Here is a 15,681-nt window from a genome sequence, read left to right as displayed (position 1 = left end):
CTGCACACACGGTCACACTGCCTCGGTCTGTGTTCTCCTGCACACACGGTCACACTGCCTTGGATCTGTTTTCCCTGACAATCCACTGCCGCGCTGCTCAGCCCTGTTGTCCATGGGCGGTGCTCTGGCACACTCAGGACCCCCCTGCTCTGGTGTTCGGTCCTCCCCGGGGACAAGGACCGCGCACACCCAGCCCCTGCTGCCCCCACAGCGGCCGAGCCGGCGCTGCCCGCGGGGCTGGGCGGGCTCCGGGGATGGATGGCTGGAGGGGGGAGGATGGGTCCTCCCGGGCGTTCTCTGCTCCGCAGCGCTGTGAGACACGACAGCAGGCACGGAATGGGGAATCTGCTCTGAATCATCACGCCGTAGGAACCTTACACTCACTAAACCACCTCTTGTTCCTTGGATCGATTCCATCCATAATTCTGGGAGAGATGGCTGAGGAGTGGTTTTGGCAAGGTGACACCGATTGCTTTCTCTCCATCTAGAGCTTTTTGGGTTGTGTGGCTCCCTTGGGTTTTACATTCTGTGCTGAGATGATTGTAACCCTTCCTCTGGGACGCCTGAGAGCAGCTGCTGTTTCTGTCTAGACACCCGGGCAAGGATGGATGTGACGAAGAGCTGTTTTCCTCCTCTGGCTCGGGATTAAATCTCTCTGTCACAGGTAAGGTCTGCACAGGTTTATTTGCTGGGGTGAATAGAAGGCAGGGAAGGTTTCATTCTTCCTGCTGCCACTTCACGTGGAAGGGCTCTGCACAGATGGTGGGGGGTGCTGTGAAAACAAAGTCATTTCAGTGAGTCTTTCTGCCTGAATTAACCTGCCCCCCCGCACAAATCACAGGCACTGCTTGTGTAGTGGGAAATGGACCTTCCCTGGGAGACAGGAGGGTTTAACACTGCCCGAGTATTGTTCAAAGATGTGTTGTTATTCATATGCTAACTGCTGACTTGCTCAGGGATGCTCCCTGCTTCCCTGAGTTGCTCTCTGCCATCTCCTCCAGTCAAATATCTCCTTGTAACACTGGCAAGCAATTAACAATCATTCATAATTACAGGGTAAAAAGCTATGCAAAGAAACTCTCTCATTAGAATAAGAATATACCAGAGTGCATTATACAAACCATACATAATGAGAACATGTCATTTTCAAAAATTAGTGACTAAAGTGAAGAGCCATGGGTGACTTTTAAGGAGATTCAAATGCCCCAAATATCAAAGGTATTAAGCAGTAACTCAGTGGAAAACTAGAGCAAAAACAAGAACAGTCTACTAGTACTTGGGCTTTGTTGATAAAAATAGCTTGTAAACACTAACAGCATTTACATACTAATGAATCTCTCACTGACCACTAAATAACAGGGTATCTCTGGTTTTTTTCTTCAGACCAGGGCATTCCTCTAAGGAAATGGATACGTCTTCCCAAAAATACCCAGTCAAAAAGCGAGTGAAAATCCATCCCAACACAGTAACAGTGAAATACACTTCTCATTATCCCCAGCCAGGAGAAGAAGGATGTGAGGATGATAATGAAGATCCTGGAGTATTTAAGGAGGATAATCCTAAGAGAAGACTACTGAGTGATGGGAAAAGGAGAGAAAGGACTTTTTTTGGTACAATAGACACCAAGCCAGCACAACTGCCCAAACCCGGTGAGGTGGGACAGTGCCAGCGTTTTCCTGAAGGGAATCCCCTGCAGTCCAGGAGGACATGGGCAGTCCTGTTCGGCTCTGCCGTGGCTCACGGCTGCGTGGCTCTCATCACCAGATTGGTTTCTGACCGTTCCAAAGTGCCCTCCCTGGAGCTGATCTTCATCCGCTCGGTCCTGCAGGTGCTGTCCCTCACTGTGGTGTGTTACCACCACGAGCCTCCCTTCGGCCCCAAAGGCTACAGGCTCCGGCTCTTCTTCTACGGGGTGTGCAACGTGGTCTCCATCACCTGTGCCTACACCTCCTTCTCCATAGTGGCCCCCAGCAATGGAACCATCATGTGGAGGGCGACCACCACGGTGTTCAGTGCCATTCTGGCTTTCTTACTCATGGATGAGGGAATGGCTCACGTAGACATAGTTACTGTGCTTGGCAGCGTGTTCGGCGTTTGCCTGGTCATGATCCCCAACATCGTTAAGGAGGAAAACTCTTTGCTGAGCACCTGGAAGGAAGCTTTTGGCTACACCATGACCGTCATGGCCGGCCTGACCACTGCCCTCTCCATGATAGTCTACAGGTCCATCAAGGACAACATCAGCATGTGGACAGCCCTGTTCACCTTCAGCTGGACGGGGACGCTGTGGGGAGCGGCCACCATGTTCCTGCTCCAGGAGCCCATCGTGCCCCTGGATGGAGAAACCTGGAGCTACCTCCTGGCCATCTGCCTGTGCTCCACCGCAGCCTTCCTGGGGGTCTACTACGCCCTGAGCAAGTTCCACCCTGCGCTGGTGAGCACCGTGCAGCACCTGGAGGTCGTCGTCGCCATGGCCCTGCAGCTCCTCGTGCTGCGCATCGTCCCTGGCACCTGCGACCTGCTGGGGGCCGCCGTCATTCTGGCCAGTGTCTTCTTCCTTGCGTGTTACAAACTCTCCTGGATGAACTTAAGGCAGCAAGATTATCAGGAGATTGTGGACTCTTCCATTAAATGAGCCACAGCTTTACTGTCTGAGTCTGGCTGTGACCACGTGAACAGAACTCATTTCAGCTCCCGTGCCCCGGCGTCGTGGCCAGGTCCTCTCTCTGCCATTTCAGTTCTCAGCTGATGTAGCAATGTCGGTGTGAATTTGTTCTGCTGCATATAACCACTGACATTTTGTCATACACAGAAGGGCACCACACAGGTTGCATGAGCAGAAGCACAGGCTGGCCCACAGAAGGGAAGGCCAAGTCACACATGTTCTTCCTCCCCTCCCCTGGATAAGGCAGTACAGAGGGGTTCACTAGTGACTCTCATTCCTGTGCACTGTGGAAGTAGGAAAATGAGCAGTAAAACCATTGCAGTGGTCAGAGTTCTCTGTAACGCTTCTTAAGTTTTGCCTGCAATATTCTAAATGAAGTAATGCTAAATTTCTGTGGCTAAAACTTGTATTTCCTGTGTGTACAGAAGTCAGTAAAGCTTCTTGTGCTTTGTGGTTAAATTTCTGTCTGAACAATGCAGGAAGCCCAGAGCCCCTGTAGGAAAAGAGAGGCCCCAAACACTGAATCTCCAGTTGTACCACAGCTGGGAAAGGTCCCCAGGAACTACGAGGTCTGTGATGGATCAAAGATCTACCCCTGAAGCAGAGCAAAACCCTTTCTATGGAGCCACTTTCTCTAAAAGAGGTTTTGACTATTATGCAAGGGAGGGGGAAAAAAGGGAGAAAATAAAGGTTGTGTTTGAGGTCAAGGTGTGAGCACTGCTGGTAACACTGACCAGCCTGGAAGGCAGCAGGGACTTCAGTCAGGGTGCCTGGGTCCCACCACTGCAGTTAGAAAGTGGATCTACAAAAAGCCCCAGGGTTCTGTGGTTGCAAACACTGCTCCTGGCCATGCTAATGTCCAGCTGTAAAGAGAAAGGCCAGCATCCAAGACTCTGTGTCAGTGGTCTCCATGCCAACCAGGCCCAGCAGGCACCTCCCCACCCCAGCCGATTGTGCCTCTGTTCCGGGACGTGAGCATTTTCCAAGGAAAAATGCATCACTCAGATCACCCCAACCACTCCAGCTTCCCCCATGGAAAACACATTTTACTTGGAAAAAGCCACAGCAGCAGCAATTGCTTTTATTCCTATGAATATCCCGGAGAGCAGGTTCCCTGACACCAGCCAGCCCAGGTCTGTGTGACACCCACGTCCTCCCACGTCGGTGACCCCCGGCGTCAGGGGGACAGGGCTCCTCAGGCACTGGCACAGGGACAGCTGCCACGACCACTGTTTCCTTGAGGAGCAGGAGGAGCTGGCAGGAGGAGTTGTGCCCACTGCAGGAAGGACAGGAGAGAGGGGAGCAGGTAAAGCAATGTGGTGCTGGGAAAGCCGTGCCCAGCCAAAAATCCCTCTGGTAGCTCAGGGCAGGGCAGTTCCCAGCCCAGAATCTTGCTGTGCTTCTATCAGCTGATTTCTCTCTGGGGCAGATGGTCTTTCTTCCTCTGACTGCTCAGACAGCAGGAAAGCTTCCTTTATGGAAAGTAACCAGGGCAAAAGGCTCCAGCTCCCGGGGCTGCCGTGCCTGTCCCACTCCGCAGGGAGCCGAGCTCGTGACTGTGCCTCACTCCTGCCAACACGTGCTGTGCCTGCAGCCAGCTGGGGACCTGCTGGCAGCGAGGAGCACTCGGCAGCAACACTCCCCAGGAGCCTCCCCTGGGCAGTGGGGATGAGTCCTGGCCAAGCTCCTGAGCTGCCCCAGAGCAGCAAAGCCCCCTCCTCACACCCTCCCTGCCCCCTCGGGCTCCCTGAGTGCAGACTGGCAGAGGCACCCAGGAGCCAAGCAGGGCACAGTCCCCCCCCAGGACCTGGGTGATGGCCGGGAGGGCGCCCAGGGCTACGGAGCGTGGTGCTGCTCCAGCTGTGCCACCGCCTGCAGCAGGTCCTGCACCGCCAGGTCCACTTCTGCCCGCGAGGTGTGTCGGCCCACGCTGAGCCGCAGGGCGTTCTGGGCCACGGCCGGGGGGATCCCACAGCCCAGCAGGATCGGGGAGGGCCTGTGACACAAGGGGTGGGCGGGTTGGACTGAAGGCCAAGGAAACACAGACCCCATGAGGAACCTCCCCAGGCTGGGAGAGGGAGCCCATTGCTCCAGGCAAACCTGTCTCCTGTACAGCACCCTGACTGCTGTCCCAGGGCACCCGCTCTCACTGTGCTTGCTGCCCTACGGAGGATCTGGCTCTTCTCCTCCCAGGAAGAACCTGTGCCATGTCCCCGTGGGTTGGCAACTCTGCCCTATCTAAAGAGCACTGCTCTAGACCAGACCAAAAGCAGCTGCTGTTCCCACCTTCCCCGAGGAGCCATCTGGAGACCCAAACTGGGCTGCAGTGAGTGAGCCAGACACACATGGACACAAGGCAGGCTCCCTTCTGGCAGCGACAGGAGTTCCAAAGTACTTCCAAGCTCAGCTGGATCACCAAAGCCGGGAGGGACAAAGTCCTTCCAAGCAGCAATCAAGCGTTCCAACTGTGTCTCCTGCAATAATCCCCTTCCCAGCCCTTCAGCCCCTCTGGAAAGCTCTGCACTCTCTCTGCTCCAGGTGACACTGCCCAAGCCCTGCACAGGCCCTTTCTCTGCCCCGTTTCCCTCCCTCCTGCCCGCTGTGCCCTTGGCAGACCCCGGGCCCGGAGCAGCCAGCGCTTACCGCTCCCCCTTGTCCGAGTGGCAGGCGGCCCCCACGCTGGCCAGCAGCACCTTGCAGTGAGCCAGCACCCTGTGCCCTGCAGTGACACAGCACAGCTCTGCTCTGTGCCAGGGCCACCCTGCCCCACAGCCACCCTGCCCCACGGCCCTGCCCGATGCCACAGCGGGCACAGGGGCTGTGAGGGGCAGGGGCTTGGCTCCGTGGGCACAGCACAGAGCAGTGCTGGGGGAAGAGCTACCTTGGAGGCCTGGTCCCAGGATGGAGAAGTTAGAGGTGTTGCAGAGTCGCTTGGAGCCCTTAAAGCGACTGTTGAAGTGGATCCTCTCCTTCCCAAAGGCAGCCTGGAGAAATCAGAGGGCTGTGAACTCCTCAAGGTTCACGAGCAGCTCTGCCCTGACGAGGGGGTGGCAGGGCCAGAGGGACATAACCCCCCCTGCTCCAGGCCCTGCTCTGCAGGCTGACACCCCAGGAAGGGCCCAGGTGTGCTCACCTCCAGCCTGGCCTCCAGGTAATCCCGGACATCCCGCATATGAGCCTCGTAGGCCTCCCAGTTCTTGCTCACCAACTCTGCAGCCTGAGGAGATAAAATCCCAACACTCTGATACCTCCCCCTGTGTGTGGTCCCTGGAATGAGAGTCCAGCCTGGAACAGTCTCTGTGATTGCCAGTCCCCTGTGTCCCCCATGGCCCCTCGGTGCCCTGAGCTGTGTGACTGCCAGGGCTGCAAACCTGCAGCAAGTGCCCCGGAGCACCTCATCCCACTGGCACCAGAAGGCTCCATCTCCCTTCCCTGTCGTTCTCCTGCCCTCCTGCACCCTAAGTTTGTCGCTTCTAATGATCAGGAAGCACAAATGGCTGTCCCTGTGCTGGTTCTGCCAGGAAGCACCTGCAGAGAACCACTTCAGCCCTGCCCATCACCAGCTCACCTGGCCCAGGCCAGCGATCATCGGGGTGTTCTCGGTGCTGGAATGGAAGAGGGAAGAGTGAGTTATTTCTCCGGATCAGAAACCCAACCTGTGGCACAGACATTCCCTGGGTGGGACCCCTCAGCACTGGCACCTCCCTGGGAAGGGGGCACTTCCACTCTGGCGTCCCACCTGTGGCGAAGCCTGAGCCCCAGGGAGTTCCACACGTGGATGTGTGTCCCTGCTGTGCCGGGCTGGTCGCCCCAGGGCTGGCAGTGACACAGCTGCCAGCTCAGCTTGGACAAGGCAGCCACCTGTGGCTCGGCCACCAGCCCCAGCTCCTGGGCCACCCCCACCACCTTACCCTGGGCGGAAGCTCCTCTCCTGTCCCCCCCCGAAGAGCAGGGGGTGCAGGGGGGTCGTGCTGCCGGGGCCACGCACGTACAGGGCACCGATGCGGGGGCCATAGAACTGTGGGACAGACAGCACTGTGACCTGGGGACACTGCCAGCCCCTGCCCTGCTCCGGCACACACCCACTGCCCTCCAGGGCTGGGCTGGCCCCTGCCCATCCCACGGGCACAGACCACTGCAGGGCTGTTCCCCGTCCCTGGTCCCCTCCTGCTCCCTGCTCCAGACAGGGCCCTGACCCGCAGGGTCTGCAGAGCCCCAGCCAGGAGGAAAGCTTCGGCCACTGACGGGGCACTGAGCTGTGAGGGCACCCAAAGTCCCCCTGGCACCCCCACAGAGATGTCTGAGAGGGTGAACAGTGGCTGGGCCAGGTGAACAAGACCACACCCTGTCCCCCCCCATGCTGATGAAGGGCCATACCCTGTGCCCCCACAGTGAGGAGGAGCCTTACTCTGTGTCCCCATGGTGAGTAGGGGCTGTACCCTGTGTCCCCACGGTGAGGAGGGGCCACACCCTGTGCCCTCTATGGTGATGAGGGGCCGTACCCTGTGCCCCCACAGTGAGGAGGAGCCGTACCTTGTGCCCCACGATGGTGAGATAGTCCACGCCCAGCTCCTGCACGTCCACACGCCCCTTGCCGATCATCTGGGCCGCGTCCGTGTGCAGCAGGACCTGGGGCAGCCCCTGCCCCGCCCTGCGCTGGTTGAGGGCTCTGACGCGCTGGGTCAGCTCCGCCACGGGCTGTGGAGGGTGAGGGGCTGTGTCCAGGGCCCCCCACTCCCTGCTCAGGCACCTCTTTGCGGGGCTGCCCCACACTCACCATGATGACGCCGGTCTCGTTGTTGGCCAACATGAGGGACACCAGGCAGGTGTTGGGCCGGATGGCAGCGAGGACATCGTCCACCTCGGCCCGCCCGCTCTGCGGGGACACGGGCACAAAGGTGGCTTCTGCGAGTAGAGAACAAGCGTGAGGTTTGCTGGGGAGCCCGAGGGCACCCAGGGCTGGAATGTGGGGCAGCAGGTGCACAGGCACGGAACACGTTCCTGAGGGAATGGGGCACCGCTGGTGGAGTCAGAGCCCTTTTGGGGGGAAGGGGAACAGCATGGAGCTCGTAGGTCCCACCCTCCTCCACAGAAATACCCGGGGAGAAAAGTCCCCCATGCAAACCCCACCCTGCCCCTGTGCCACCCACCTGCCAGGCTGTCCCTGCCCAGCTGCTCCAGGGGCAGGCGGATGGAGTCGTGCTCCACGCTGGATGTCACGATGTGTGGTGTCCCTGGATTGTCCCTGGTCTGGCTCTCGAGGAAGTGCCTGCGGGCGGTGTGGATCACCATGTTGTTGGCCTGGGGACAGGAGACGGAGGGAGGTGAAGGCCCAGAGGAAGCAGGTGCCCTTCGTCTCCACCGACCCCATCGCTGTTTGCTGGGGAGGGGGTCGGGGCTCAGTGCTCCCACCTCTGTGCCCCCTGAGGTGAACACGATGTCCTCAGGCCGGGCCCCCACCATCTGTGCCAGGCTCTCCCTGGCTCTGCCGATCAGCTCCTTGGCCTTCCTGCCTGTGGGACGACATCTGGCAGCTCCTGTGGCCCCCGGACATGGGTCTGGCCCAGGGAGCCCCCCTTGCCCTCCTGGTCCTTACCTGCAGGGTGAGCGCTGCTGGGGTTGCCCCAAGCTTGGCTCAGGGCATCCTGCACGGCCTGGGCTGCCTCGGGGGCCAGCGGGGTGGTGGCGTTGTGGTCCAGGTACACCCTCCTGGGGGAAGGGGGCAGGTGAGGAGCAGCGGGGGAACGGGGGGGGGGGGTGACAGGGCAGGGCAAGGTCTCACCCCTCAGACGGGTCACAACGCGCCTCTGCCGTCTCCGTCCCAGCGCCCATCGCTGCCTGCACTGTCCTGTCCTGCTGCCAGCACCGCCGAGGCCCTGCCCTGGCCCCGCCCTGGCACCCGGGCACAAACACGTGGGCAGCACAGGAAGGACCAGGACCCGCCCTGCCTGTACCAACACCCACCAATCAGCTCCCTCCTGCCTGTACCAACACCCACCAATCAGCTCCCTCCTGCCTGTACCAGCACCCACCAATCAGCTCCCTCCTGCTTGTGCCACCCCCACCAATCAGCTCCCTCCTGCCTGTGCCAGCGCCCACCAATCAGCTCCCTCCTGCCTGTACCAGCCCCACCAATCAGCTCCCTCCTGCTTGTGCCAGTCCCACCAATCAGCTGCCCCGTTACAGCCGCGCTCCCCGCTCGCTCTCACGCGCCGTTCCCGCAGGCCGCGGCGGAAGGGGCGGGGCCGGGCGCGCGCGGTTACGGCGCGCGAGGGGCGGTTCCGGCGGGGGCGGAAGTGGCGGTGCTGCCCCAGTTCAAGATGGCGGCGGCTCGGCCAGGCCCGGCCCCGCGCGCCCCGCACAGGCCCCGCGCGGCCCCGCGCGCGGTGTCGGTGAGCGCGGGGGGGGGGCGGGAGCGGGGCCAGGGCCGTGACTGTGACTCAGCACCGGGACTGTGACTCGGCACCGCGGGCCCCTCACCCCGCCCGGGACGGCGGGACCTGCGCGGGGCTGTGCCTGGGACGGCCGCACCGCGTGGGTGCGGGCCGGGCCGGGGCTGAGCGGGGACTCAGGCGCTGCCGGGCCGGGCCGGGCCGGGCCCGCTCTGCCCCTGGTGTGCTGGGACTCCCAGCCCGGCGCGGGGCGCGGCACCGCCGGGCGCCGGCTCACGCTCCGTATTAGGCTCGGAGCCGCTCCGGGGAGCGATCGGCCCGCCCGCAGAGCCGGGCAGGGGCCGGGCCGGCGCTCCGGCCGCACGGGGCCCAGAGCCCCGCTCTCACCGGGGGCCTGTGCGGGAACACGGCTCCCCTGACACCCCTCTCCTCTCGCTCATCCCCCAGGTCCTGTGGTAGCCCCCGCACCTGAGCAGGGATGGAATCACTGGACACCGAGGTGCGGGCACGCAAGACTCTGGGCACTGTGGAGTACGTGGAGTCGTCGGGCTTCGCGCAGGGGGTGCTGCCCACCAGGAAGGATGTGGTGCAGAACATGCTGTACCTGCTGCAGCCCAAGAGGGCCGGCCAGGCCCAGCGCTCCAAGGAGGACGCGGCACAGCTGCTGGCAGAGCACCTGCAGGAGCACTGGCTGGTCTGCAACCTGCACACCATCGCCACGCAGAACATAAAGAAACTCATTCTCAAAATGTATGAGGAGTTCACCAGGTTGTACCAGACCAGGAAGCAGAGACAGAACCAGAAGTTCTCCGATCGGGCCGACAGATTCAACGAGAGCTCGGAGAAGCTCTTTGATGTGTTCTGCACAGACACACAAATGAGGGATAAACTGGAGGAGTACAGTGGGATAAAAATGACCAGCATCGAGTGGAAGTTTCTGGAAGACCAGAGGAGCGAGAGAAAAATGTACTACGAAGATTTCACAGAGAAGCAGGAGCTGAAGATGATGGAGAGGAGGCAGAAGATCCAGTGTCTGGAGCACTTCAGGAAGCTCGCCAGGGAGGAGAAGGAGGGGAGCAAGGCGAAGGCGAGGGACCGGGGCGAGGAGCAGTCGGACGAAGGCACGAGCGTGGACGAGTCGTACCCCGCGGAGGAGGAGAACGGCGGCGCCCCGGCCTTCTCGCTGCGGGGCCGGCGCAAGCGCCGCTGCACCGCCAGCACCACCGCGCCCCTGGAGGGCGAGCACATACGGATGAGCATCCGCAGGGTCAGGCCTGGCTTCTACGAGACTGTGGAGAAGGTGAAGAACTGCTAGCGCCCGCCACGGGGTGGGCACGGCTGCTGGAGTGCCAGGGGCAATGCACACCGGAGGCAAGTTTGAAACCCCACCACCCACTGGAAGTGATTGTTGTGGATCCCCAAGCCAGAGCTCAGGAACATCCTGCCTCCAGGGAAGAGGGCTGGGATGATGACAACTGCAGCAAGGACTAAACCATGTGGATTTGGAAGGATGAGCTGTTAGTGGCCAGCGATGCCAAGGCTCAAATGTGGCCGATGATCCAAGGTTACGTAGCGTATAAGCCTCTTATTCCAAGGTCCTGTCTGCATCCGTGGAGTTTGGAAGTCTCTCAACATTTCTGAGCCAGTGGTGGCCTAACAGTACAAACCAGGACTGGGATTTACTGCAGGGTAATAGCTCGGACTTGCTGCTCCCAGAGAATCCATGCGCTGAGGAGCCCTGGCTGGCCCTCGGCCCTTCCCACAGGAGGCGGTGTTCCTGCAAGGGAGGAAGTGGGTTTGGAGCACGTGTCACCCAGCCCTAGAGAGGCACACTGCGCTTTTGGGAGGGGATTGCTCTCCTGCTCAAGGTGGGGGGAGACATCAGGAGACAGTGGAGTGCTTTGGCTGTAAAAGCATTGGTGATTCTGAATGTTTTATTCTAGATTCTATTTTAATGATGTTTCCTCGATCAGGATAAACCTTCCTGTAACTGGATGAGTTTTATCATGAAGTCCCTAATATAGGATCTGGGGTGTGAATCCTAAATGAAGTGGTAATGTTTTATCTTCGGGGGGAGGGGGGTAACATAGGGGGAAATGCAAATTGCAGTATTTAGTTTTAAGATGAGAGTAATTTTATAAACTATTATCCTACCTTTTTAAGATATAGGGAAGAAAAAACCTTCCCAGGTGTGGGTAGCTGTGGTGTTCTCAGCAGCAGGCACCCGGATCTGGGCTTGCTTTTCCGCCCCAAGGTCATGCAGACCAGCAGTGGGGAGATGGTAGTTTTCCACCCAGAGATTGTTTGAACAAAGCGTGACCCTCTTGCCCACGTACATCCTGAGCAGTGACGTGTCTGTGACTTTTTTAGTTAGAGTTGCTTTACTGGTTTTTAAAGATGAGAGACTTGAACTTCCAGTGAAACCCAGTGCTGGAGATGTTTCTGGTGAGGTTCCCAAACCTTGCCAGACCACACTGAAAATGGAAAACCCCCAAGTCTCTATTTGTCCACAAAAGATCTCTGGTAGAAAAAGCGCAAACTTGCCTGGTTTTAAAATTTACCTTCCAGTGTGAATGTTGGTTTCCCCACTCCAGTATCTCAGCTTTTCCCCATTTCTTTCCTCTCCGTCCTGCACATCATTTACTGACATTAACTCGTGCTCTTTCATTCTTTGGCTTTTGCTCCCTTTAACAATAAATGCATGTACAAATAATTTTGACAGTTCCTTTCCTTTTGATGAATCAGTGTTCGGACTGCTTTGAAGTCCCATGCCAGAGGAGGAAGGGAACACAGAGCAGCTCTGGTGCCGTGGGCAGGGCTGGGCTGGCAGCCCCGGCTGTGCTGCCCCAGCAGGCCCCGTGTCCCAAGTGCTGCGGCGCCTTCCCGGGGCTCCTCAGGCAGGGCCAGGGCCTCGCTCTGTGTCTGAGCAGCTCTCCATGGGAAGATGCTCCAGGACGTGTAGTGCCGTGTATTCACCTCACTCTAGAGTTACAGGTTTGATTGCAGCACCCCCAGCCTCCGCTGCCTGACACTTGCAGCCTCCCTCTCTCCTCTGATGTGCTTCACTGACTTCCCCGTGCAAATTATGTCACGTTTAAACTATTTGCCTTCCAGCCCTGAAGTGCTGGACTTGAGCCTCTCACTGGGCCTCTACACCAGCAGCTCTGTTTCAGCAGGGAATATAGCCAAGCTCGGACCTCGCCGAAGTAGAAGTGTTTTAATAACTGCTGTAACCCCCCTTGTATTACAGATATAGCTGACAGTATAAATGCTTGTGTGTAAAGCAAATCCACCGGGGTTGGCTCGGATACGGAACACAGCTGTATAGTGCTTTATGATTTTCAGGGATTCAGGGAATTTAAGGTTGTCAAATCTGACTTCCTGTTTACCACAGGGAATTACATTTCATTCAGAAGCCCCACGCTCAGCCTGCTGGTCTCAGTTGAACTGACGTGTCTGACAGAAAGTTGAGCCGAAGGTGTCAGCAATCTGCTGCCTTCCTCATTGCCTACTTAGTGATTTGCCACCTTCACTGTTTCAAAAAATAAAAAGAAGCAAAAACAAGTCCAACCATCTTCTAGGCTGAGATTCTCTTCGTGCCATCCTGTACAGGCTGAGCAGTGTGTATCGCATTGAAATCATATTTGGGGCTTTTTTAACTGAGTTTGACTGTGGATAGAGCCAAAGCCTGGCTCTGTTTCTGCTGCAACAGGGGGGAAATTTCTAAATCATGTATTCTGATTACTCTTCTTTGGGACCATGGTGCCTTTTTAATCAGGACAGCAAATCTTGTCCCAGGATTCTGTACTTTTGTACGTTAACGGTTGTTGACTTTCCTTTTTGGTGTGTCCCAAATAAATTAATATAACATACCTCTGGGCTTTTGTTTCTTCTTTCTAAAGGGGGAGGAAAGAGGAAACTGAAGCTAAAATAAATCTTCTCTGCTTCAGCTCTCCCTCATGGGGCCTGCAGGAGCAGCTGTGGTGTGTGGAGGGGACTGTGCGGGGCAGCAGTAGGGAACCTGCTGGAAATGGGAATCTAGCCTGGAGCAGCCCAAGGTTAAGGGGGGGAGGGATGAGAGTTCTGCATGTGGGCTTTTGGTGCCTCAGGTGTAGGATCGGCATTGGACACAAAGGCCTGATCCCACACGTGGGTGTCCCACTGCTGCCTGTTCTGTCCTGGCTCAGGGATTTGGTGTGGGAGATGAGTGAAGGGCAGGGGTGTCCAAGAGACACACAGGGCCATGGTTTGCGCCACAGACCCTCAGCGAGGAAGGGAAGTGGTAAAAGAGGAAATGCTGGAAAGGGCGTGTTTTGCTTCAACGGCTTTTGCAGGAGGGAACCAAGTGCATCCCAGGGGTGTGGACACTTTTGCTGGACACTGAGTCACTGATTTAACCGGGCATTTGGGGAGAAATATCTTCAGCCTTCGCACCCTGAACCTTCCTGCAAGGGGAGCAGTAGAAAGGAGAGGACACCCTGAAACCCCTGCGCCCCAGCCTGGGGCCCTGGCAGCCAGGCTGGGCACGTGCCAGCCCCAGGGAGGTTTTACATCCCTCTGCAAGCAAAAGCTGCCTTTTCACAGCCCTTGCAAGTTCCTTAGAGCTGCCCAGGCCAGCCCTAAGCGAGGTCGCGCAGAAATCCCCGGCTGATCTCCCAGCACGGATGTGCCGCTTCACGTGGCACACAGCAGCCACTGCTCTGCCTCCTGCCCGGCTCAGAAAGGGGAAGGAACACGAAAAAACAACCCAAAATGCAAATCACGGCACTACTGAGCAGGCTGGATGTGGAAAACAATGCCTGTGACTCAGCACAGAAAGAGTCACAAAGCTGGAATTTAAACAAGTCCAGGCCCAGCACTGTGGGCACACGGCTCACGGTGTGTTGGGCAGTGCCTGCTCACCAAGGAGGTGGATGGGTACAGGCAGGGGGAAGCGCCAGAGCCTTGTCCTAGAGCTGCCAGACAGCTTAACACAGGGTGACAGAGACAAATTGGGGCACTCCAGGGAAAAAAGTTTTCCCAGAAAGGGGAGAGCAGACACGTGAAGCTGTGTCATGACTGTGCTTGTGCTCAGCACCTGTGGCTGGGCTCCAGGGGAGCTCCAGGAGGGGAGATGAACCTCCTGCTTCACCTGACACCCACACTTTGTCCCCTGGAGGAGAGACACAAGGCACAGGCAGCGGTGAAGCTGCCCCCACCACGGCAGAGCTGGGCACTGAAATCCCGGTGTGGGGCACAGGAACCCAGCACGACACCTGCCTGACCCTCATCCCACTGCTCCCACTGCCTCCATGAAGAGTCCCCCTGAATGCTGGAAGGAGCTGCAGCGAGCATTTCCAGGGCGAACATGTTAATTCATTAACCAGACACGCTCGAGGGTATTTCCTGCTCTCGCGGAGGGTGTTGTCTTGTTATTCTTCCCGAGCTTCTGGACAGCAGATGCTTCCTCCTGGCACAGCTTCGGAGCCAGCACATACTGCTCCCATCTCCTAAGACTACTAATCCAAGTTCCTCCCTCTATTGCCTGGCCCTGCCCCACAGAGTCCCCTCTCACACACTCTCTGGTCCCACTGAGGTTGGGCTGTGCTGTACAGTGGGAGCCAGCTGGGGTGGGGACAGCTCTGCGCAGCCACAGCAGCCCTGCTGGGCAGCAGGGACACATCTCCAGAGGGAGGGAGGCTGGAAATTGATCCGGGGGAAATCCAAACGTTTGGGAATTGGGGGAGGAGCTTTCTCTTTGCTGGCCACCTGGTACAGAGCAGCCAGGCCCTCGGACTTCCCAATGCCAGATGCTTTCAAGGACTCAGTTTCCCCTGGCTCCAAGTTTTTTACAGCTGCACGTGTCCAGTGAAATCACTGTATTGCCCAGTTTTGGGAAGGGGGTGAGGACAGAACTGCAGGCAGCACCTGCCCAGGTGTTCCCTGGGCTCTCTCATGGCACTACCATGGCTCTGGCAGCCTGTTTGCTTGAATGGTACCCCAACAACCTTTCGTGGAGTTTCTTTGTGAGTCAGTGCTTCCTGCTGCCCCGCAGAAGCTGCCTACAACCTCAGGAGACCAGCTGGCCCAGCCTCCAGCAGCATTTTACACCCTTTTGCAGCCCATGTGCACCAAAATCACTCCCACCTCGGCTCCCTCCTCTCTGGAGGCTCCCCCCTCTCTGGAATGCATTAATTACGGGAGCACGGCTGACGGTTCCCCCTGCAGTACCCTCAGGGTGTTCCTATCTTGGGACAAACAACATTGCCCTTCAGAGACTGTGGGAAGGGAAGGGAGGGTTTGGGGGGAGGACAAACTCAAAGACCTGACTATCTTTTGTTGTATCATATCCCTTCTGTTGGGCCGTTACTTCCCACGTGCCCCTGCAGTTTCTGGATGAGAGAAGCAGGTGCTGTGGAAAGTCCAGAAATTTTGGGAGACGCCTGGCTGACCACAGGGACGAGAGAGGCGGGACCCTCGGGTGGTCCTTGCGGGGCTGGGCGTCCTTCACCGGCAGCAAAGCTGAGCCGCCCTCAGGCCGGCTGTGGGTGCACAGCGCTGGGAGCAGCCCGACCCCAACCCGCGGCCGGGGGGCACAGGGGGCACAGGGGGCACAGGGGGGCACAGGGGGCACAGGGGGGCACA

The 15,681-nt window shown here is 58.2% G+C and overlaps 3 protein-coding genes across 6 annotated transcripts; 2 read left to right on the top strand and 1 right to left on the bottom strand.

The window, feature by feature from the left end:
* The first annotated feature begins 6 nt into the window (after window positions 1-6).
* On the top strand, window positions 7-3,124 carry SLC35G2 (solute carrier family 35 member G2). The gene is made up of 2 exons (XM_027703776.1): window positions 7-664; window positions 1,384-3,124. The coding sequence occupies exon 2, from the start codon at window positions 1,406-1,408 to the stop codon at window positions 2,633-2,635; it is 1,230 nt and encodes a 409-aa protein (XP_027559577.1). The 5' UTR covers window positions 7-664; window positions 1,384-1,405; the 3' UTR covers window positions 2,636-3,124.
* A 96-nt stretch (window positions 3,125-3,220) lies between these two features.
* SCLY (selenocysteine lyase) lies at window positions 3,221-8,907 on the bottom strand. Of its 4 annotated transcripts, XM_027703773.1 has the most exons (14): window positions 8,798-8,907; window positions 8,448-8,613; window positions 8,262-8,374; window positions 8,078-8,178; window positions 7,816-7,966; window positions 7,443-7,570; window positions 7,199-7,363; window positions 6,577-6,683; window positions 6,234-6,270; window positions 5,799-5,882; window positions 5,547-5,649; window positions 5,309-5,384; window positions 4,473-4,661; window positions 3,895-3,941 (listed from the first exon to the last, which is right to left on the bottom strand). In XM_027703773.1, the coding sequence occupies exons 2-13, from the start codon at window positions 8,495-8,497 to the stop codon at window positions 4,502-4,504; spliced, it is 1,275 nt and encodes a 424-aa protein (XP_027559574.1). In that variant the 5' UTR covers window positions 8,498-8,613; window positions 8,798-8,907; the 3' UTR covers window positions 3,895-3,941; window positions 4,473-4,501. The 4 variants fall into 4 exon arrangements, with proteins under 4 accessions (XP_027559572.1, XP_027559576.1, XP_027559573.1 ...); XM_027703771.1 differs by lacking the exon at window positions 4,473-4,661 and having other exon boundaries at window positions 3,221-3,941; XM_027703772.1 differs by having other exon boundaries at window positions 3,869-4,661.
* Window positions 8,908-9,001: 94 nt separating this feature from the next.
* LOC113977553 lies at window positions 9,002-10,805 on the top strand. The gene is made up of 2 exons (XM_027703777.1): window positions 9,002-9,057; window positions 9,505-10,805. The coding sequence occupies exon 2, from the start codon at window positions 9,536-9,538 to the stop codon at window positions 10,370-10,372; it is 837 nt and encodes a 278-aa protein (XP_027559578.1). The 5' UTR covers window positions 9,002-9,057; window positions 9,505-9,535; the 3' UTR covers window positions 10,373-10,805.
* The last annotated feature ends 4,876 nt before the right edge of the window (window positions 10,806-15,681 follow it).

Source organism: Neopelma chrysocephalum, unplaced genomic scaffold (assembly GCF_003984885.1).
Source record: "Neopelma chrysocephalum unplaced genomic scaffold, ASM398488v2 Primary Assembly neopelma1_252, whole genome shotgun sequence".
NCBI lineage: Eukaryota > Metazoa > Chordata > Aves > Passeriformes > Pipridae > Neopelma > Neopelma chrysocephalum.
This window is presented reverse-complemented; position numbering and strand designations above follow the sequence as displayed.